At 34.3% G+C, this 21,091-nt stretch overlaps 3 protein-coding genes and 1 long non-coding RNA gene across 6 annotated transcripts; all 4 read right to left on the bottom strand.

Moving 5' to 3' along the window:
• Nucleotides 1–189: 189 nt before the first annotated feature.
• On the bottom strand, nt 190–4,193 carry LOC7492112 (elongation factor 2). Of its 3 annotated transcripts, none has more exons than XM_002306380.4 (3): nt 4,057–4,193; nt 3,634–3,766; nt 190–2,907 (listed from the first exon to the last, which is right to left on the bottom strand). In XM_002306380.4, the coding sequence occupies exons 2-3, from the start codon at nt 3,722–3,724 to the stop codon at nt 467–469; spliced, it is 2,532 nt and encodes an 843-aa protein (XP_002306416.1). In that variant the 5' UTR covers nt 3,725–3,766; nt 4,057–4,193; the 3' UTR covers nt 190–466. The 3 variants fall into 3 exon arrangements, with proteins under 3 accessions (XP_002306416.1, XP_024456643.1, XP_024456642.1); XM_024600875.2 differs by having other exon boundaries at nt 3,936–4,077; XM_024600874.2 differs by lacking the exon at nt 4,057–4,193 and having other exon boundaries at nt 3,634–3,915.
• A 3,816-nt stretch (nt 4,194–8,009) lies between these two features.
• LOC7492111 (transcription factor JUNGBRUNNEN 1) lies at nt 8,010–10,791 on the bottom strand. The gene is made up of 3 exons (XM_002306379.4): nt 10,488–10,791; nt 9,200–9,510; nt 8,010–8,561 (listed from the first exon to the last, which is right to left on the bottom strand). The coding sequence occupies exons 1-3, from the start codon at nt 10,711–10,713 to the stop codon at nt 8,172–8,174; spliced, it is 927 nt and encodes a 308-aa protein (XP_002306415.1). The 5' UTR covers nt 10,714–10,791; the 3' UTR covers nt 8,010–8,171.
• A 4,663-nt stretch (nt 10,792–15,454) lies between these two features.
• LOC112328763 (uncharacterized) lies at nt 15,455–16,477 on the bottom strand. The gene is made up of 2 exons (XR_002983912.2): nt 16,085–16,477; nt 15,455–15,974 (listed from the first exon to the last, which is right to left on the bottom strand). It is a non-coding gene; the product is annotated as an uncharacterized LOC112328763 (long non-coding RNA).
• A 2,302-nt stretch (nt 16,478–18,779) lies between these two features.
• On the bottom strand, nt 18,780–21,085 carry LOC7480442 (scopoletin 8-hydroxylase). The gene is made up of 3 exons (XM_002306378.3): nt 20,553–21,085; nt 19,510–19,855; nt 18,780–19,253 (listed from the first exon to the last, which is right to left on the bottom strand). The coding sequence occupies exons 1-3, from the start codon at nt 21,050–21,052 to the stop codon at nt 18,999–19,001; spliced, it is 1,101 nt and encodes a 366-aa protein (XP_002306414.1). The 5' UTR covers nt 21,053–21,085; the 3' UTR covers nt 18,780–18,998.
• Between the last annotated feature and the right edge of the window lie 6 nt (nt 21,086–21,091).

Genomic DNA, 21,091 nt, shown 5'->3' with positions numbered 1-21,091 from the left:
GTTACAGAGCTAAGAAAAAAACAATCAACTCTCTAAGTTACATGGTTGAAAAAAACAATGCCACGAGTCACAGATCACAAACACAAAGTCTAGACTACTTATCAAACATGAAAAAAAGGGACCGAATATGATCTTCTAACTAGCATATAGACTGCAGATATAATCCCCACAAACACATACATAATAGCATTAAGGAATGCACCATCTGAAAATTAAATATAGCATGATGATGATGTGAAAGTTTAAAGCATACCAAGTTCATCACAACACAACATGTGCGGAGTTCTTATAAGAGAAGACGGATAAAATGACCCACTGTTCCAATAGGACATCTACTAATCCACGGTAACAAAATTTCAAAACATCACAAATGAGGAGGCTGCAAAGAACCAAGCAGCAAAAATGGTCCTTCTGCTTCATCATCTCTCAAGGTAACCAAGTTGCTTTAACAAGAACGGGAAAATGCTTATAGCTTGTCCTCAAAGTCAGATAGAGGTGTCATCTGCTCCTTCAAACCCTTCCGCTTCCTGATATCAGTAACAAGCTGAGCTGCCTGTGTGCCAGCCTCCAAAGGATCAGAAGACATCATGTCCCAGTGATCGAAAACACATTGTGGGAAAGCCTGTCCTGATGTTGCAGCCCTCAAAGTCCCTGAAAATCCAAAAGACTCTATGACAGGAAGGTATGCCTTGATGTTGTATAGGGGAGTCCCAGGCCTCTGCATTTCTTCAAACACGTGACCACGTTTCTGGTTAAGAACGCTGTAGATACCACCAAGAGCCTGCTCTGGAGCTTGGATCTCCACCAAGTAAACAGGCTCAAGAAGCCTGGGCTTGGCAGTGATCTGGGAAGCATAGATAACCCTCCTGGCAGTTGGAATAACCTGACCACCACCTCTGTGAATGGCATCAGCATGGAGAACCACGTCACAGACTTCAAAGCAGATACCTCTCATGTTTTCTTCAGCCAAAGCACCTTCCTTTGAAGCCCATTGGAACCCAGCAACAACAGAATCCTTGATTTCATTAAGGTACTGAACTCCCTTACACATATCCACAACCATGTTGGGTCCCGTAGTCTCAGGACCAAAACACCAGATTTTCTTAGCAAGATCCTTGTCCCAACCAAACTCCTCCGACAAGATCTTGGCACGATTCTTAGGATCGTCTCTTGGACCAATACGGCCGTCATCAATAGCCTCAGCAAGCCCTTCTTCCATGGGTCGTGCCTCCATGTAGAGACGGTTGTGCTTGTTAGGAGATTTGCTCATCACCACACGGCAGGACTTCTCCAGGACAGTCTCACGGAAAGAGACAACAGGATCAGACTTGATGATCTCAGCCCCACCCATAAAGTCTTCCTGCAAATCCTTCAAACAGATCTCAAGGTGGAGTTCTCCTGCACCAGCAATGATATGCTCTCCAGATTCCTCGATGGAACAGACAACCATGGGATCAGACTTGGCCAACCGCTTCAGACCTTCAACGAGCTTTGGGAGGTCAGATGCCACCTTACATTGAACAGCAACACGCACAACTGGAGACACGGAGAACTTCATAGCACGAATAGGGTGGGCATCAACTTCCTTCTCGTTTGTTAAAGTGGCATTCTTGGTGATGAACTGATCCAAACCAACCATGGCAACAGTGTTACCACAAGGCACATCCTCAACTGTTTCTTGCCTCTTTCCCATCCAAATGACGGTTCTCTGCACACTCTTCACATACAGGTCCTTCTTCTCACCAGGGACAAAGTTTGGTCCCATGATCCTAACCTTCAGACCAGTGGATACCTTTCCAGAAAAAACACGCCCGAAGGCAAAGAACCTACCCTTGTCAGATGCAGGAATCATCTTAGATACATAAAGCATGAGGGGGCCTTCAGGGTCGCAATTCCTGATAGCATTGGCATAAACATCATCAAGTGGACCCTCGTACAAGTTCTCCACACGGTATTTTTGAGCCTTGGCAGGAGAGGGGAGGTGAAAGATCATCATTTCAAGCAGAGCAGTACTTGCTGGCAGCCATGTCTGCATCACACGCTTCATCAAAGCCTTTCCCATCAAGTCCTTCTCCTCAGACTTCATGACAACACCAAGCTTTTGGAGCATGGGCCACAATTTATCCTTTTGGTCATTCATGCAAGTGTTAATAATCTGCTTGATTGGCTCATAACAAAATTGCACAAAACCACGCTTGCATGTGGGAGAACCGGTGTTCTTGCTGCTCCACTTCTTGGTAGCAGGATCGAAGAAGTTCTCACCCCACAGCCTCTCCATCATCTTTCCCTCATCCACTTTAAACTTTGAGGCGTACATGTTGGCAAAGTTGGTCAAAGTGAAAGCCCAACCATGCAAACCAGCAGAGAAAGCAACAGTACCCTTTTCAGGGTAGACCTGGCAGTCACCAAGGAGGGGATCTTCATATGTTGCCATGATGACATTGGCATTCTCAATAACCCTAGAGAATGTCTGATAAGCCTCCTCCCCATCAACCTGGAGCTCCAGGAAACACCTGTCCATCTTGTTGACAGTCAAGACAGGCCTGATCCTCTCACCCAAAGCCTGTCGAAGCACGGTTTCAGTTTGAACACACACACCCTCGATACAGTCCACCACCACGAGGGCACCATCAGTAATTCGAAGAGCAGCTGTGACCTCAGATGAAAAGTCGACGTGTCCAGGGGAGTCAATAAGATTGATGAGATACTCGTTCCCTTGTCTCTCTCCCTTGAAGTTCTTGAGGGCTTCATCAGCCATCTCATAATATAGAGAGATACCAGTAGATTTTATAGTGATACCGCGCTCTGCCTCATCAGCACGGGTATCTGTCATTCGGACATCACCAGCAACCTCTTGGGCAATGATACCAGCAGCGGCAACAAGAGAATCTGTAAGTGTTGATTTTCCTGTGGGATATAAATTGCAAAGTTTAAATGCAGCAACAAATAATTTTAAGCATAAGATACTAATACAAGAACTTCATAGTAGAATAAATACAAGGAGTGAGAAAAAAACTGAAAAATTGATTAAACTGAAAAAATAAAAAAAATAATTAAAAAAATTAAATTATGAAAAAAAACTGATTAAAATTTTAAAAAAACCGACTGGTTCGGTTTCAGTTTTATAAGCCTGAAACCGAAAAACCGAAACGAACCGAACCCAAACCAGAAAAAAACCGAGTCAAACCGGAAAAACCGAGCCAAACCGGTTTGAACCGGTTTTTGTCCTGAAAAAGCCGAACCGAAACCGGTCGGTTTGAACCGGTTTCATTTTTTTTTTTAATTTCGGTTTGGTTATTTTTTTTTTATAAAAACCGAATCGAACCGAAAATAATTACCTCAATAAATATTAAAAAAAAAAAGTAAAATAAGAATTTAAACGCCAATAAAAATGTCAAAAAAGGGGACAGCATAAAGTACTTGAAACATTTCCAACAAACAAAGGGATAACGATTCAGGAACTTTATCCATGTAACCACCTAACCTCCTATATTGGAGAACATAGAAAGATAAGGACTGCCCAAAAAAGAAAACAACTAATGGATGCACTTCTGAGTCGAATATATACATTCAATTCAAACGGATGTATCCAATTGGCAGATAACTCACATAAGTGAAAAAGAAATCTCTTACCATGATCAACATGAGCAATAACGGACATATTACGGATGTTATGCTTGTAGTCCATAATACGCCGAAGCTCCTCTGCTGTAAACTTCACCATCTTGACTAGTTTCTAAAAATCCAATGACAATATCAATACCACCTGCATAAACACACAAGAACAGCAACAGGGTTTCATCAACCCCATCAAAATATTGAGCAAAAAAACATACAAATCAATCATGTTTGATACACTCAACGAAAACAAAGATCCATTAAAAACCCAATTGGTAATAAGACCAAAAGAACCATCAATAGAGTTATAATCATACTTAACGCTAATAATGACTAGGAGCTCCCAAAAAACTATGATATATTTTTTACAGTTTGTTTGTTTACTAACATATCTAGATAGAGAGGACATTAAGAATTCAAAGAGGAGAGATAGCTTACGGAGAGAAGGATGCGGCGAGAGAGGGAGGGTCACTCTCTCTCTCAAATATATGTATGAGACGAGGGAGTGGTGCAGGTAGCTAGCTTTAGGGTATTTATGTGAGTAGGGTTTTTTTTATTTTTGGTGGGTTAGGGCTTCGATTTTTTTTATTTGAGTTTTAGTGGGCTGGATCTATGTTTCAAAGTTGTAATTATAAGTATTTATAGTAAAGTAGAAAACTAAATATAAAAAGGAGATTTAATTATAAATTGAAAAGTTGATGTTTATATCTAATAAAATAAATAGAAAATCATATGTGCCAATAACTATTATCATGCTAACTAAAAATTAAATTGAAAAGTTAAGAAACATATACAAATTAAAATGCTAACTAAAGTCTTGCTCTTCTTCTCTTTTTTTGTTGTTGTGAAATCATGAAATAAAACTTATTTAGAATAATTTGTTAAAATGTTTACTGATGATAATAAACATGTTTTTATGTTTGCATTAGGTATTTCTAGGTTTAGGGTTTCTTCAATTATAGTGTTTTCAGCTTCTATTTTGGTACGTTTATGTTGTTGGGTTTTCCATTCGGTTTATACAGGGGGGAGTTTTAATGAGTTTAAAATGAATGCAAATTAAGAGAAAAGCTAAAAAGGAGTTTTTAAAGGTTTATAATGAGAGGTTAGGGAGTTTAGTGGGTTTTTTTTATGGTTTTGATGTTAAAAATAGTGAATTGAAAAATGATATACAAAGAGTTATTGATTCTAAAGAAATTAAATTAGGTGATTTGTAGAATTATGTTAAGGTGATTATTGATAAAGGTTTCGGCTTTGAATGCGAGAAATGTTGTTAAGGCAAATATTATTAGTGTAAGAAATGTTAATGGTGTGAGGTAAATGATCAAGCTAGAAGATGATTTTTGATAAATTATAACTTTCAGTGTTTTTGTAACTTTTAGTTTTTTTAGTGTTCCTGTAATTTTGATAAAAAAAAAAATTAAAATTGAAAATACAGTTTTTTTTAGTCTTCCTATAACTTTCAAGCATAAAAATCCATTATCTTATCAATGAAAACTAATAAAAAGACATGATTATAAGTGAAACATAATTTAGAATGATCAAATCTTAAAATCAAAAGTTGAAAGGATAATTCTCCATGCTATAATAGATTTACATATTTGAAAAGAGTATTTTAATTTGTATGTTTGAAATACTTTGTCTTGAATTGTAATTGAATGATATTCTTGCTTTATGTTATGGTGGTATTGTATTTTAGGAAATAAATAATGAATTTTATGTTTTGAATTTTGGTCTAGGTAAGAAAGGAAGGGAAATGGTGGTAAAATAGGTTTTGTTGCTAAATTTATATAAATGTGTTTGAAAAAGTTAAAATTGGTGAATAGTAGTCATAAATAAATCCGAATTGGTTTGTGGCTTTATTTGTTGATGTGTATTTGCAGGTAATAAAATTTTAGGTAATCTCTCGTATAGGAAATATAATGAGAATTTTATTACATTTTTTTATGTTTTAATTTGTTTAGATGATGAAGAGAAGGTCGTTAATGGGTGATATAAATGAATAACAATATAGTTGGTTCTTTTAGCAACACTTATAAGGACTATGAGTAGCTAAATGCCGACCATGACAAGATATATGAGGCACATACATCCCTAAGAAGTACATTGCTCAGTGGAAGCTTGACCACAACATGTAAGTTTGTTTTCCTTTCCTGCATGATTAAAAAATAAACAAAAATGCATAATTTTTAAATAATTAATTTCAATGGATGAATGGAATTTCAGGTTTACATATGTGGAGGCTGCTCGAACGATAACATCGATGATGAAATCATCGATGAGAGTGCCTTTGTTTAAATGAAGTCAGGTTTTTAAAAATCTTGAAAGGAAACCTATGATTGATGTTTGGTTTGGAAAGTTCAAAGTTAGTATATACATAAACATTTCTTTTTTATTATTTTAATTCGGTTAATTTTTTAATTTTAACAAACTAATTATTTAATAAAATTGACGTACAAGGAAAAATTTTACTAGGAGAAGGTTGACAATGCTATTGTTAGGAGGGTGTGGGAGAATCACAACGCTATTAGGTAAGATTGAATTCAAAATGTTATATTTTTTATTTAAATGTTCAAATTTTATTTTTCATTATCTTAACTGATAATTTATTTCTACAATATAGGTTGCATTATTTTTAGTATGAGGCGCAAAAGAGAAGCAAGAAAGAGGTCTTTCAGGTTGAGAAGATGTGGTCGTACATCTCGGAGGCTATTTAGGAAGCTTATATCCAACACGTGACGTCTAAGCATTTTGTGCAGCGATCATGGTCTGGTGTGGATAATTGAAATAAGGAGATTAATGATTCAATTACCACACATATTGACAGATCCATTCTGTTCGTTTTGCATGCAAAATATACGGTAATATTTTGTTTTATTACATATATTTTTTTTAAATTGTTGTTTTATATGAAAATATTTAATTAACAATAACATCATTTTGTAGTCTATGGTTCTTGTTGCAATCCAAGATCAATGGAGTTTTTTTTTGGTAGAAACTCACATGCGAAATAAGGACCATCGGAAAGGGGTGCAACATCTCGTGGATAGCTGAGCTTAGAAGTTCATGATAAGTTGGATTTCAACAATTTTTTCTTAAGTTATTATTTTTTAACTTTGCCGACTATTTTTTTTTCCATGAAACATATAACACCTTGTCGCAAAAGAGATTTGAGGATGATCCTTCAATCCTTCTGAAACTCAATTTGGATTTGTGGTTGGAGGTTGATTGTCTGGTGGACTTGATAGAAATTAGGTTTATGGTATCTCAAACACTACAGCCAAGGATATACAGACGGGCTATAATGTATCGACCGTTGGTTCCTCGTGAGTATGTTCGAGCTCCTAATCTCTGACCATCCAGGCGATTGTATAAGAACAAGTCCAAACTTAGATGACCTGACGAGGAGTGATTATTCGAGGAGTTGTTGTCAAACTTCAGTTGTACATGTGGTCACCACGTCGTCACCCACCTAGTCTCGATGAAGATCCATATCTGCCTCCTCTTGCTCTTTTAACTTCTATCATTTAGATAAATTATATTCAAATTGATATTTTTTTTAATTTATAATAAATATTTGGTTTTTTATTTTAGTTTTATTTCTTTTAATTTTTTTTCTGTTTTGTTTATTTTTTTAAAAAAAATATTAAATACAAGACTTCCGAAATGACCAATGAAATAAGCCCCTCAAAAAGTTCCAAAGAGTTGGAAAAAATTACAGGACTTTACCAGTGACAATTACAAATGAAATTACTGACGAACTAAATCCCTTAGAAAGTTTCAGAGAGTTAAAAAAATTACAGGAATTTCCTCAAAACAATATGTAAATCACCGACGAGTTAATTTTGTTAGTAATATATATGAATTTAATCACCAATGGAATTATAAATATTTTTTTTTTATCAATGATGTATCATATTCATTGATGAAATTACCGATAAAATGATGCTAATAAATTTATTTTGTTTGACGTACCTTTTCTACCTATAAATTTAGCAGTGATTATATACTGACATAATGAACATCATAATAAAAATCATCGACCATAAATTTTTCTACGATCAGTTACTGTAAATATTTTTATGAAAGAATCAATGTTTAAATGCCTACTGAGCATTCCGTCGATATATATCATGTAAAATTGATTGTGAAAGAGGAAGGAAAGATAAGGATGAAACCGGCAGAGAACAGGAAAAGGAGAGATTTTGAGGCTAATTCCAGCGATAGCAGCCGGCGACAGCTCAAATGGTTTAAAGGCTGGGAAAGTTTTTTGAGAGAGAGTCACAGGGTGTCTAATCTTAAGGTGTGTTTTTTAGAGAAGCGGCTGATTTGCTTATTGGCTGATCAATTTCATGAATTCAAATCCATCTACTCAATTTCCATGCAACATCCAGTAAAGAAGTAGAAAAGCATGAGTACCTTTCGAAACAGAAAAAGTTAAGTCCATGGGAAAACAAATATTGTCTTTCAGGGCTATGTATATATATTACAAACCAACTAGTAAAGCTAATTTAGTCCCAATTAACTATATATCATTAATATAATTACACAAATATTCACACAAGAAAGGGATCAAAAGCACAATCTACAACTGATGTAAGCTCATCCCAGTCCCCATGCGTAAGAATCTGATTTCCATATGGGCTGGAAATGTTTAAAGATGAAGCCATAGATGGTGGTTGAGCTACGTAGCTCAACTGATCCACATGCAGTGGTTTCCTTTCCTTGACATGATGAACTGGAGGCTTATTATCGTAATGTTGAATGAGTGGAGCACCAAAATTGACGTAGCTTTCTTGAGTGTAATTAGATTCCACTTGACAGCATAACTTGGAGCTTGTGTCGATTGGTGGTTGTTGAGGTGTAGTTGATAATTGCTTCAAATCTGGTGTGTATTTTCTGCATGACACATTTCTTTTGAAAATTCTACACAGTGTCCATACCTCCTGTAATCCATCAAAAATCAATTGCCAGAGAAAAGACGAATGAGTATTTCAAGTACCATGATCTTTTCAATTCCATGATGAGAAGCTATATAATAGTGCACGAGGCCATTCCATCGGTCCATCATATATTTATACCAAGACCACCAATATGATGGAGGAACGACATCTCTTCGCACATGCCTGGAACTGCGAAAGATTTTCTTTTTTTCACATACAAAAAACATAATATCATGTATACTTAGTCTATATGAACATAACCAATCATATTTCAGGGACGTCTCACTGCAGCAGACGAAGACTCTAATATTACGTACCATGTTAAAGAATTACTAAATCTAAAAATTTAAATTATTAAACGAATTCCCAAGTAAAAGTTTATTATATTCTCTGATATATATGAACCTATTTCATGTATAATTATCATTGTGTAAAATCTGTTGCTTTATGATTTACAAGAATACTAGAGAGTAGAGATACAAGAGTTTATTTTCCTAGCTATACCTCTCACTGACAAAATTATAACAATGATAGAATCATTGATTTAGCAAAGATCAGTATTTGGTAAAAGAATTTGTTGAAAAAATCATAATATCTCTAGCATCTATAATTTATTTATTGTAGTTAGTTTATGTTCTTACAGCTTCTTGGTCAGAGATTTTAGCTTTGACAGTGGCCGTGGAGGTGCTGTTATCTTTCGTGGGAAGGCGAAACTCGTGCATCATCCAATCGGTTTTTGTACCTTTTCCTGCACTTCCGCGGTAGTAAACAAGTGTTTTCTTGAGTCCAATGCTGTCACGGCCTTCTCCTCCAAGTGAAAACACTGGCTTATCAATGCCAGTTGCTTTCCAAAATCCAGACCCTGTCACCCTGTTAGGTCTTATGCTATTCCTATACTTTCTTCCTCGTTTGCAAAAGAAGTACCCTTCCTTATCTCCCACACAGCTTGACTCTACATGAATATACACCAAAGAAATTAGAGAGAGATTTGCAACAAAATATGTAAGAAGTTGGCATGCTGGCTGAAACAAGTGGTTTATACAAAAATAGTTTTGCCAGCTATTATTTTTCTTCAAGATCAGGAAATGAAATTATTCTCTCTCGTTATTTCTTAGTTTTTTTCATTCGTAAAAGGCCCTGGTATTTTACCATTTTTCTTATGGAAGAAGAAATTTTTATTAAGCAACTGATTTAGGTATTGAAAATATGGCATGGCTAAACACGAGAAGAAAATTATCAAAGATGAAGTAAAAAAAAATATAATTTAAACATGAATCCAACAAATTGAACTAACTTTCCTATTAACTTAATAAAAAAAGACAAATTAAGCGAAATATAAATTTATAAAAGAGGAATATAACCAAGAAACCAGATTAACTTCTTAATTAATTAATGAACTCTGTGTGTGGCCGAATGATTTGCTATGTAGTTTCTTTCTCTATAAATCTATGTAAAATTCACATGAAAAAAATGCATAAAACAAGTATTGAAAATATCCTCTATAACCACCACCACTTTGTTACATTGCTTTCTTGCAAAGACAGTGATAAACACCTTTTGTTTTGTTGTTTCATTTTTCTCGAGTGATCTCCTCTCTCTCTCTTACAAGTGTGCGTGTTATATTTAGCCATGGATATGGCTAGAAATCCCAACCGATCATTTATATCTCTTCATATCAACATATGCCAAGAAATTAAAAGTATATATATTAGCTACCTAGAGATCAGCCATGCACTATAACTTCATTAAAATTAATGAAAATGATTACTTAAAATATATATTATATCAATAAATCCATGCACAAAATTCTTATGGATTTGTTTTCTCAAACCCTAATATTTCCTTTTATTTTGATTAAAAAAACTCATGTGAAAAAGGAAAGGAGATATTTTATGAAAAACAATTTAAGAGCTGAAACAAATAACTTACTTGGTAGATCCCATGGGTCATATTTGTAGATCTCGACTTGTTTGATGAGTTCAATTCTGAGAGGCTTCTTGTCAACCATTCTACGAAGATAGAACCCAACAAGTTCTTCATCTGTTGGGTGAAATCGAAACCCTGGAAGTTGAACTTCTTCTTCATCATCATCATCTTTATAATTAGTACTCCTCAGATGATCTTGACTGTTCATATTGATGATCTTCTCCACCATTCGCTACAACCCCCTTTTCTGACTGCTGTTGTGGTAGAGAGAAAATGGTGATCATAACAGTTTGAAGTTAATTTTGGACATGAAAGAACGTTATTTAATAATGTCTTGAGGGGCTAAGGTCAAGTCTGAATTTTGACTCCACTAGGTAAAAAGGACCCACCAAGATCTAAGAAGGCAGAAATAGTCTTTGCATTTGTTCTTTAGTTGCCATCCACGACTTGATAAAATCAGGCACTTGATCCTAGAATCACAACTTTGTATTATACTTTTCTTAGACTCAAATCTTTCAGTATATATATGAAATCACACACAAGTGTAAAACAAGAAGACTTGATGACCAAGACTAACCTCCCCGGCCCAAATTAATTTTGTTGATCATGTTTTCTCTAATATTTTAACATTATTTTAGCCTATTCAAGTCAAAACATATAAAAAGTGCCGTGTATTTATGTTTGAATTGATCTGCTATTTGAATTGATACTTATTTTAAAAGATTAGTTTATGATGGGTAGCCTATCCATCTCTTGTAAACAAACGCGAAATAACCTATTACATGCATGCATGCATACATATTCTCTTACTATGGACTGAGTATTCAATTAACTTTGTACTTTTTCACATTTATTTTACTTTATAAAATCTACAATAATATAACAATTTAGGTGGTGGTCCAGTGGTAAAAACTTTGACCAAAAGATTTGCTTCCTCTGTGATCTCAGGTTCGAGCTCTGTGGTTGCTCATATGATGGCCACTGGAGGCTTACACGGTCGTTAACTTTAGGGCCCGTGAGATTAGTTGAGGTGCGCGCAAGCTGGCCCGGACACCCACGTTAAACTAAAAAAAAAATCTACAGTAATATTACTTATTTTATGCAAGTAAATATTAATTTCCCATGACCCATAAGAATTGCTCTTCTCTAGAATTTACCAGCTTGTTGCATGATTATCTAGAATTTACCCACTCCTCATTTAAAGGATTGGGGTGAGAATTCTGGTCATTAACAGCAGCACAGCTACTAGTACTACTATATTTGGGGTTTCAGGAGCACATGTAATTTACTTCTTATTACAAAAAATAAATAACACCCCTTTTTTTCTCTTACATGTACTAACCTTAATTTCTGTGATAGACAGTAAAATGGTTTTCTTTAAACAGTTATAGTGAATATATATATATATATATATATATATATATATATATATATATATATATATATATATATATATTTGATGCCCCTATTTAGCTATATAAGAACAGGTCAATTATACAAAACTGTCTCAATTTAATTTTTTTGTCGTACAAGAAAATCTTTCTGGTTGTAGATGTCGTGTAAGAGCTTACTATTGTGAAAACTACTAGAACAAATAAATTACTTAATTGCGTGGGCATTGAAAATAAAAAGACAGCTCTATTATATTCCTTTTCTTCTTTCAATGATGTTTTGAATCAATGAATATTCATCTTTAATTTGCATACATATTGAAATGGAAGTATTTCTAGAAGTTCTCATACGCGCAAATCTTGACTATGAAACTGATTCATGGTGAAATCATGCAAACATTAATTTATGAATTACAAGGAGAAAAAATATTTTGTCTTTCACATTACTTTTTTTCTTCCTTTTAAAATGTAACGGGTAATATTGTTAGCGCCACTTATTAAAAGAAAAAAAAAACCAAAATCATATGCCAAGGTATGCAAATCGGTTTTTAATATTAGACCCATGATTTGTTTTTAGTGGCATTTTGGTTTTTTTGGTTTTTTTTTTAATTTTATATGTTGGGTTTTTTTATAGAATTTTATTAATAATATTGAGTGGATTGAAATTGATTTTTGTATTTTTTATCATACAATAAAATAAAAAAAATTAACCTAGCGAAGTCTATAACTCAGGTTTCAATTTTGACGGTTTGACCAGGGGTTAACTTGATCTTTTCTTCTTCTTTTTTTAATTTTTTTTTCTTTAGACCTATATAGTTAACAATGTTATGTTGGAACTTGCTCCCACATGATTGAATTCAAAACTTGAGCTAATCAAAGAAAGGGTCAAGATTTTTCAAATTTAAAATATTATGCCATGTTTAATTATGATATAGTTGAATATTTTTTTTAACAATCTAGATATTGTTTTTAGTCAAACCCCTAGCCCTAGCGTGGATAATACACTAGTGATTAACTAATTTATTAAGTAGTTTAACGACTAACAAGATATATATATCAAGAACTAATGAGAGCAAAATCCATTCAAAATTAGACGGATTGTTAATTACAGGTCCGGAGAGATAGAAAAATTAAAACCTCCATTGCCGTGCATTCTCTCTCTCTCTGTTTTGTTTTTTTTTTTTTTTTTTTTCATAAGCCATGAATATCATTCCAATTGTTATGAAAAATTAAAATAAGATATAAGAAATAATTTATGAAGAACAATTTACGGACTCAAATTAGAACAACGCATTTCAACTTAATGTCGCCCATGCGAGCTGATCAAATATTGTTAAGTTGCACGCCAAGTCTCTTCCTCAAGCTAGAAGCTCGATTTAATGGTATTAGAGACAATCCTAGTCGGTATGAAAACTTAAATACCATGCAAGATCGATAAAGTGTTTTACTTTTTAGAAAGGATGAGAGACAACTTCAAGATTCTGCGCTGCCTATGGCTCGATTTGAGGTTATAATCATGGTGTTAAAGAGGTGTTACACATTTAAAAGAAATAGTTTATGAACTCATTAAGAAATTTCTTTTGGATAGCATTAATTGGGTGTGTATAGATTCAGAAAATGTTCAGTTATGTACCAATTAAGTCCCTTCTCCAACTTGGGGAGTGAAAACAGTATGGTGAAAGGGTTTTAATCATCCGAACAAAGACATCCATGCTCTAGGCAGTAAATTCCTTTCTGTACCAGTAGATGCCATTTTTTTTATATATATATATGGAATATTTTTGGTTTTGTATAGCGTTGTCGGTTTGATGATTTCAGATCTGAAGGGCCCATTTGCAATTAATTAATTAAACTATACGACAGTAACAGTGATTATCTTGCTGTAGATTTCGCTACATTACATTCTTGGGTTAAAAAATAATATAAATAATATTTAATAATTTAAATTTTTAATTGAATTAGTTTTTTATATGATATCAGAATCTTGATAATCAAGCGGCTATGAGTTCAAATCTTATTATTTTTATTTATTTGATAAAAATCAAGTACAAAATAGCATGAATTTGTGTAAATTTTAATTTTAAAAATTTTTATTTAATAGAATGTATTAAAAAATAATATAAATAATATTTTAAAATCTTATTTATTAACTTAAATTTTTCACTTGAATTAATTTTTTATGCCTTTCTCGCTTAATTATCTCAATCCGTTGCATGGTGAGCTGGGTTTTGCGTGCATTTTCCCTTCTCTAACTTGTCCTCGTAGTCTTCATGATAAAGATCAAATTTTATTTGCAGCCACACGGTGGAAAATAGTCAAAGAAAAAAAAGGTTCTCTCTCTCTCTCTCTTTATATATATATATATATATATATTCATGTGTTGGCATCTAATATGTCATCTAGTTTTTTTTTTTAGAAGTATAATATTGCATTAGAATATGCCAAGATCTGGCGGAGGAGACATATAAAACATAGAAAATCTGCTTACAGTTCACGTTTAGCAGGTCTAAGAAATGAAATGATAACCAACTCAAGAAATCAAAAATACAAATAACAGCTAAGAGAAGCAAATTTGATTTTAAAATAACAAAATAGCAACTAAAAAATCCAGATTTGGTGCCACACCAAGATGAATTGCCAAGTTGGAAAAGTTAGTACTTGTCAATTTAGAGACCAGGAGAATATTGACTTTTGAGACTTCGGTTCTGCATCAAAGTTCATCGTGATTACACGGGGCCTAACAAATTGAGCTAAATAACACAGGATTAACTTTCAGACTTTGTTTCCGCCATTGCCATTGGCTTCAAATTCTTGGATGGTTCATCCCTATATAATAATTAATATTTGAAAATCATATATATATGTTGGCATCTAATATGTCATTTTAGTTAGAAAAGTAAGGACTTGTCAATCTAGAGCATTCGGACCAGGAGAAAATTGGCTTTTGAGACTTCGGTTCTGTATCGAAGCTTATCGTGATTACGCGGGGCCTCACAAATTGAGCTTAATAACGTAGCATTGACTCTCAGACTTTGTTTCCGCCATTGGCTTCAAATTCTTGGATGGTTCATCCCTATATATATAATAATTAATATTTGAAAATGATTTATTTTTATACGAATTTTGTACAAACTAATGTACTGATTGTTAAGCGGTAAAGTGTGAATCTCATATCATGAGTACTAAATGATTATTCTTACATTGAAGATGGTTTTGTCAAGTGATTAAAATCTTAATCAGTTTTTTCTTTTGTTAGGAAAGAGCTTTAATGTTTAAGGATCGATTGGCAATGATTCTAAGATTGTATTTTATTTTATTCACTCAGGGCTACCGATTTTTCTATTTAAACCGACCTTGTTATTGTCTTTCTCCATCAACATAAAACAACTTGTAACATAAAAACAAGAATTCAAATCCAACGTGTAACATGATGAAGAATGAGATGGCGCACATTTTATTTCTATCTAGTTTGATAACTGTTTAAAAGTCAAAATTCAAAGATATTGATTTTTCAAGTTTGTTATAACATAAAAATCTATCCATGATGGCGATTGTCTCTAGAAGAAGAAAACACACAAATTAGACGGATTTAAATTCGACCAGTGTCATAAAAGTCTCAAATTGTTTGAAAATTAAACCTGACAAATTGTAGTAAATTAACAATTGATTGACTCCACTATTCCCAAGTCAAGAAGGATTTAATTTGCTGAACAAGCCAAGGGACAATTCACCTCTACTCAAGAAACAACTCTAGCTGTAATTAAGATATATCAAGTAGGGCTGAGCATTTCCGGTTCGGTCCGGTTTTGAACCAAAATAAACAACCAAACCGAATTATTTTTTTTTTTAATTTTTTGAACCGAACCGAACCGAAAACCGGTTCAAACCGAATAATTTCGGTTCGGTTCGGTTCGGTTTTTTCCCCTTCCAAACCGGTTCAAACCCAATGGTCCTCTACCAACACTAGTAATATTCCTCCCTCTGTTTTGGATCACTGGCCAGGTCTAATGTGGCTTTTGAGAAAACAATACTCCAGTCCCAAAATGTTGTTTTGCCCTCACCAAACACCCTACTGCTGCATCATTTGTCATCTCAGATGCTGAAATTTGAATAAGAAACAAGCAAAGCATAGGCCTCAATTAGTAATCAGAAAAATAGGAGCCTTTCTTCAATCTTTAAAAAAAAATAAGTGAAAGTACAATAATGTACCGTTTGACAAATTATTTGAGATGCCTGCAACTTTTGGTAAGCAAGCAGTCCTGTTGGTGGAGACTAACGTCAGAGATGAGATTTTTTGACGGAATAGAGAATGGAGGGGGTTTTCTTGGTGGATCTGATAGTCCTCTATTTGGCTGTTAGTAGAGCCAACCACAGACTCAATAGGAGAACTAAGATCCGAAGAAAACCCAAAGGAACCAAATCCATAAGATCAAATCAGAGCAGATAGTAGAGGGAAAGGAGAAAAATCAAAACAGAGCAGAGAGTAGAGGGACGAGAGAAAAAAAAGAGTAAAATGAGAGAGAATGAGATATGCAGAGAAGGGAGGGGAAGGGAGGGCGGCGGCTAAGGGGTGAATGTTACTTTAGGGTTAGAAAACATTCCTTTTATAGTTGTTTTTTTTTTAAATGCTGGATGGTTGAACCGGTTCGGTTCGGTTCGGTTCAATCGGTTTTAGACTTTAGAAACCGAAACCGAACCGAACCGGAATTTTTTTATGATTTTTTAATCGGTTAATTCGGTTTTTTTTTTCGGTTCGGTTTTTTCGGTTATTTTTTTTCCGGTTTTCTCGGTTTAATCGGTTTATCGGTTTTTTTGCTCACCCCTAATATCAAGACATGTTAAATATTTTATTTTCTTTCGGTTATACGTACATTTCTCTAATAATAATAATAATAATAATAAAATTCTTTTATTCCTATCAAATATTCAGTTTTAATTTCCACTTTCATTCTAAAAAATAATCTTTTAGTTGGAATGCCAAGCGAATGAAAGTATACACACGACACACATATGGGTGTGTTTCACATTGCGTTTCATTAATATTTTTGAAAAAAATTGATTTTTATTTTTATTTTTTTCTTTACTTTAAATTAATATTTTTTTGATGTTTTTATATCATTTTGATGCGCTGATGTTAAAAATAATTTAAAAAAAATATTATTTTGATGTGTTTTGGAATGAAAAGCAACCGCTATCACACTCTCAAACACACTATATATGTCAAAGAATCATCTCAATCCAATAGCTTAAAGCTGTTAGTTAAGGTCCCAAGATATGTTTTATATTATTCTTTAACATACTTTCTCAAGTGAAAGCCCTTTGAGCTTAAAACTTGTACAGGCCCACACTACCTTGTGCTTAATTTTTATTAAATAAATGGAGATGGTGAGATTCAAACTCTTGACTGCTTGGTCATTAAGGCTCTGATACCATGCCAAATAACCATCTTAACCTAATAGCTTAAACTGTTAAGTGAGGTCCTAAGATATGATTTATATTATTTTTTAACATTATATAGGTTTGTGAGGTTTAAACTCTAAAGTAAAACAAAAAATAAAATTCCAAAATTTATAAAATCTCATATTCATGGTAAAAACAAAATTCTACTGAAATTTCATTGAAAAAGAAAAACTAGGTTAAATATTACATCAAGATATAAACAGAACAAAGTTCTATAAATGTTGATAGATAGAGTAGTGGAAATAGAAAAAAAATCCATTTAAATTTTTTACTTGCATAATTGTTAGAATCGAGAATAATTGCATTCAAAAGTTCAGAACTTTACAATATCCACCAACAACATCCTATGATCTACGCCAACAAGACAAGACTCAGAATAGTCCTCAAAACTTATTAATTGGATTCTATCAAAAGCTCCATACCATGTCTAGTTACACGGCCATTCAATTACATTTTGCACTACAGCTAATTTTCTCTACCAAGGGTCTTGCAACAACCAACTACCTTCCTTGTAGCTCCGTGACCATGTAAAAAACAATAGCGAGACTTGAGTCACACTAGCCCAAGATCACTAAGAACTTTGTAAAGGAAAACAAGTTGACAGAACAAGAGAATTGTTCTTTTATTATGCAAAAAGAAATTACAGTAGGAGATGAACTGACACTCATTCAGTAAACACACAAAAGAGACTAGAAGATAAATAAGGAAACCAGAACAACTCATCCAGATAAGAACTCCTAGGAGAACCAAAAGAGACCTTGACTAATTAACATATTTAGTCAACAGCCTCTTCTAAGAAGCATGGTTATGACTGTGCTCTTAGGGCTGGTCTTGCCAAGATACCGGTGATCTGTTCGAGTACAACTTTTGATAGTAGAGATTGAGTCCTTTATATTTCTTGCACTCAGATGTTTGCAGGATACAAGTCTTGCTTTGCCAGTTTTTTCTTTTCAAATCGGTTTTCTTCCACTATGTCTAAGCACCGTTCAGACAATTGTCGGTTTGAGAGCGGGACTAGCTGAAAGTTTAGTTGTAGTTGGATTTTATTGATATTTTCGATGACATGATCAGGAATTTTCCCTGCTTTTGTTGCTGTCCCAATAAATTAATCTGGCCTACTAGTTGATTGGTTTGTCGGTGAAAGACTTTTGGAGAACTTGCATGATGTGTATCCAAATGCAAGTCTATGCTGCATTTATTTTACACTGTTTTAGGAACAGATGAGGTCTTCTCGAGTTCAGGTCTTTTGTTTTCCTTTTATTATTCTTGCCTTATTTCTGTACAATATTACTGTTACCGAAGTTATATTTGATTGTTACTGGTGGAAATGCACTTGGCTAAAGTGTCGATTACTTGGCATATCACAGGTCTCATATTCCTTTCGTTTACGAAAGATTGGAAGCTCATGATGAACCCTATAAGAAGGCTGACGAGGAAGGGCAAGTTTTGAAAATACGGAATGCAAATTGCAATTAACTCGATCAAATCAAGATTATTACATAAACTTTGAGACATACTAGAGGACAGGAAGGGTTTTATTACAAGGAGAGATGCTTTAGCAAGCAAGGCACAAACAAAAACCATGACAAATTAATGACAAGATCAGCTTAAGAGAACATATTAGCACACAGGCATACATTATATATAAAACGAAGTTATTACATCAAGCAGGCCATATATTCTTTGCAAAATCAAGAGACTTCTTTCCGTCATGAGCATTGCTGAAGAAGTTGTTCATGTATTCTTCGAAGATGAACTCCCGGTAACGAGCAACTCCATCTCTCTCCACTACTTGAGGCAATGGTCCAATCCTCTCCGTTGGTTTTGGGATCGTGAAGATTGGGATGGACACTCTTGACTTGGTTCTTGTAGTACGCACTCTATGCTCAGCACTTTTGTATCTTCCATTGCTTAGTATCTAATAGAAACATGTCATTTGCTGGAATTATTAATGCGAGGTTTGTTTTCAGTCACACTGATAAAAAAAATATTATCTATAGTTTGCTAAAAATGACACTCAATCATTAAGAAGACGATCAATCATTTTTATTAATACTGTTAGGCTGGTGGATTTAAATCAGTCTATTTTAATTAATTTTTTTGAAAGATTTAAGTTATAATCACATTTATTGAACTCCTCAGACAATTTTAATTAATTTTGAATATTATCAAACCTGTAAGGTGTCACCAACATTGATGACCAAAGCACCAGGGACCGGAGGGATCTCCAACCAATCTCCCTTTCTCTTGCCATCCATCTCTTCCTCCATTTTAACATATAAACCACCAATGTCATCTTGCAATAATACAGTAAGTATGCCCATGTCTGAGTGGCGCCCCACACCAACAGTAAGCTCTGGATTAGGACATGTTGGATAAAAGTTCATGTTAACCAGCTTTAAACCAATTAGGCCATCAATCTTTGAATCATCCAAAGTCACTCCAAGCTTCCCGATCAGAATTTCCAGAACTTTCCTCACCATCTTTATTGATGTCCTCAGGTACTCCAGCGCCACATCCCTAACAACAGTAAAAATATTTATCATCAGACAAGTTTTGTCTATCCCCTTAGAATGAAAACGCAGTTATTACATTCTAATACACCATAGCATGAAGATTAATAAACATATAGTGTCCACTAGATGTTAAGAAAACACTAAAAATATCTTTATTTTAGTGCTATTCCCCGAGATATTCCAAGTGCAAGTGTTTTATTGTTGCTGGTCAGCCATGGATAACAGTTGGTCTTCAGTTTTAGTACGTTGAATACTTTTGATTAATAAATGCAAGTGAGGGAATGTTTGGAGTTGAGGGTAGGTTAAATATGTACCTGTAGCAGTGGGGACTATGGCTAAGGCTTTTGGACTTCTTTAAGTGGGGTTCACATGAACTCCATACATAAGCTGTCCTTGACCAAACAGGCCTAGAAATAAATTTTTTCAAGTGCTGTTTCCAAGATTACAAGTTGAAAAGTTAAAAAAAAGAATAAACCTGCATGCCGGTAGATCTTATATTCTAATATGAGATTATTTTTTAAAAAAAATTTTCATTTAAATAATATTTTTTATATTTTTAATTTTATTTTTAATATCAATATAACAAATAATTTAAAAATACAGAAAAAAATATAATAATTTAAAACTGCAGCGCCAAACTACCTCTAATCACTGACAACCAGAAAAAAGAAAGCTATAGAATTTAGTCAAAGAGCACTCACTTGCATTCCTGAGGCCAGTATTCAAGAGCTTCAGCATCAGTAGTATAACGCATGCTAATGTAGTCCTTCCACTCTAATGCCTTCTCTTTATCAGGCACAAAACTTGTACCGTACCTCACCGATGGGCTAGGGCTCACACCTTTACGGTAGACAGCCTTCTTTTCAGGAGGTTGGCCGAAGAAATTGTTTGCAGCATCCTTAAGTGACTCGAGCAGCTCCACAGGCACACCATGATTCATCACTTGGAAGAACCCAAGAGTCTCTGCCGCCGTAGCAATTTCCTCCACTATTTGGTCATGGTCGGGCCCATCTAGCTTTGACAAATCAATTGGTGGGTTGTCATGTGCGGTAGCATTAAGCTTGTCTATTCTTTCTTCTGGTGGTTGCACATATTGTTCCGGCACCTCTGATAGACCAAAATCCACCATGCCCTTGACACCGTTCCCATCTCTGACAACAAAATTGAACATTGAGTTTCCATCAAGAAAACTTGGGGCCATTTGTCGGTGAACTTAATTTGTGTAGATACGCGGAAAGAT

The sequence above is a fragment of the Populus trichocarpa genome, chromosome 5 (genome assembly GCF_000002775.5).
Source record: "Populus trichocarpa isolate Nisqually-1 chromosome 5, P.trichocarpa_v4.1, whole genome shotgun sequence".
Taxonomy (NCBI): domain Eukaryota; kingdom Viridiplantae; phylum Streptophyta; class Magnoliopsida; order Malpighiales; family Salicaceae; genus Populus; species Populus trichocarpa.
Note: the sequence above shows the minus strand (reverse complement) of the source record. Positions and strands in the feature narration are given on the sequence as shown.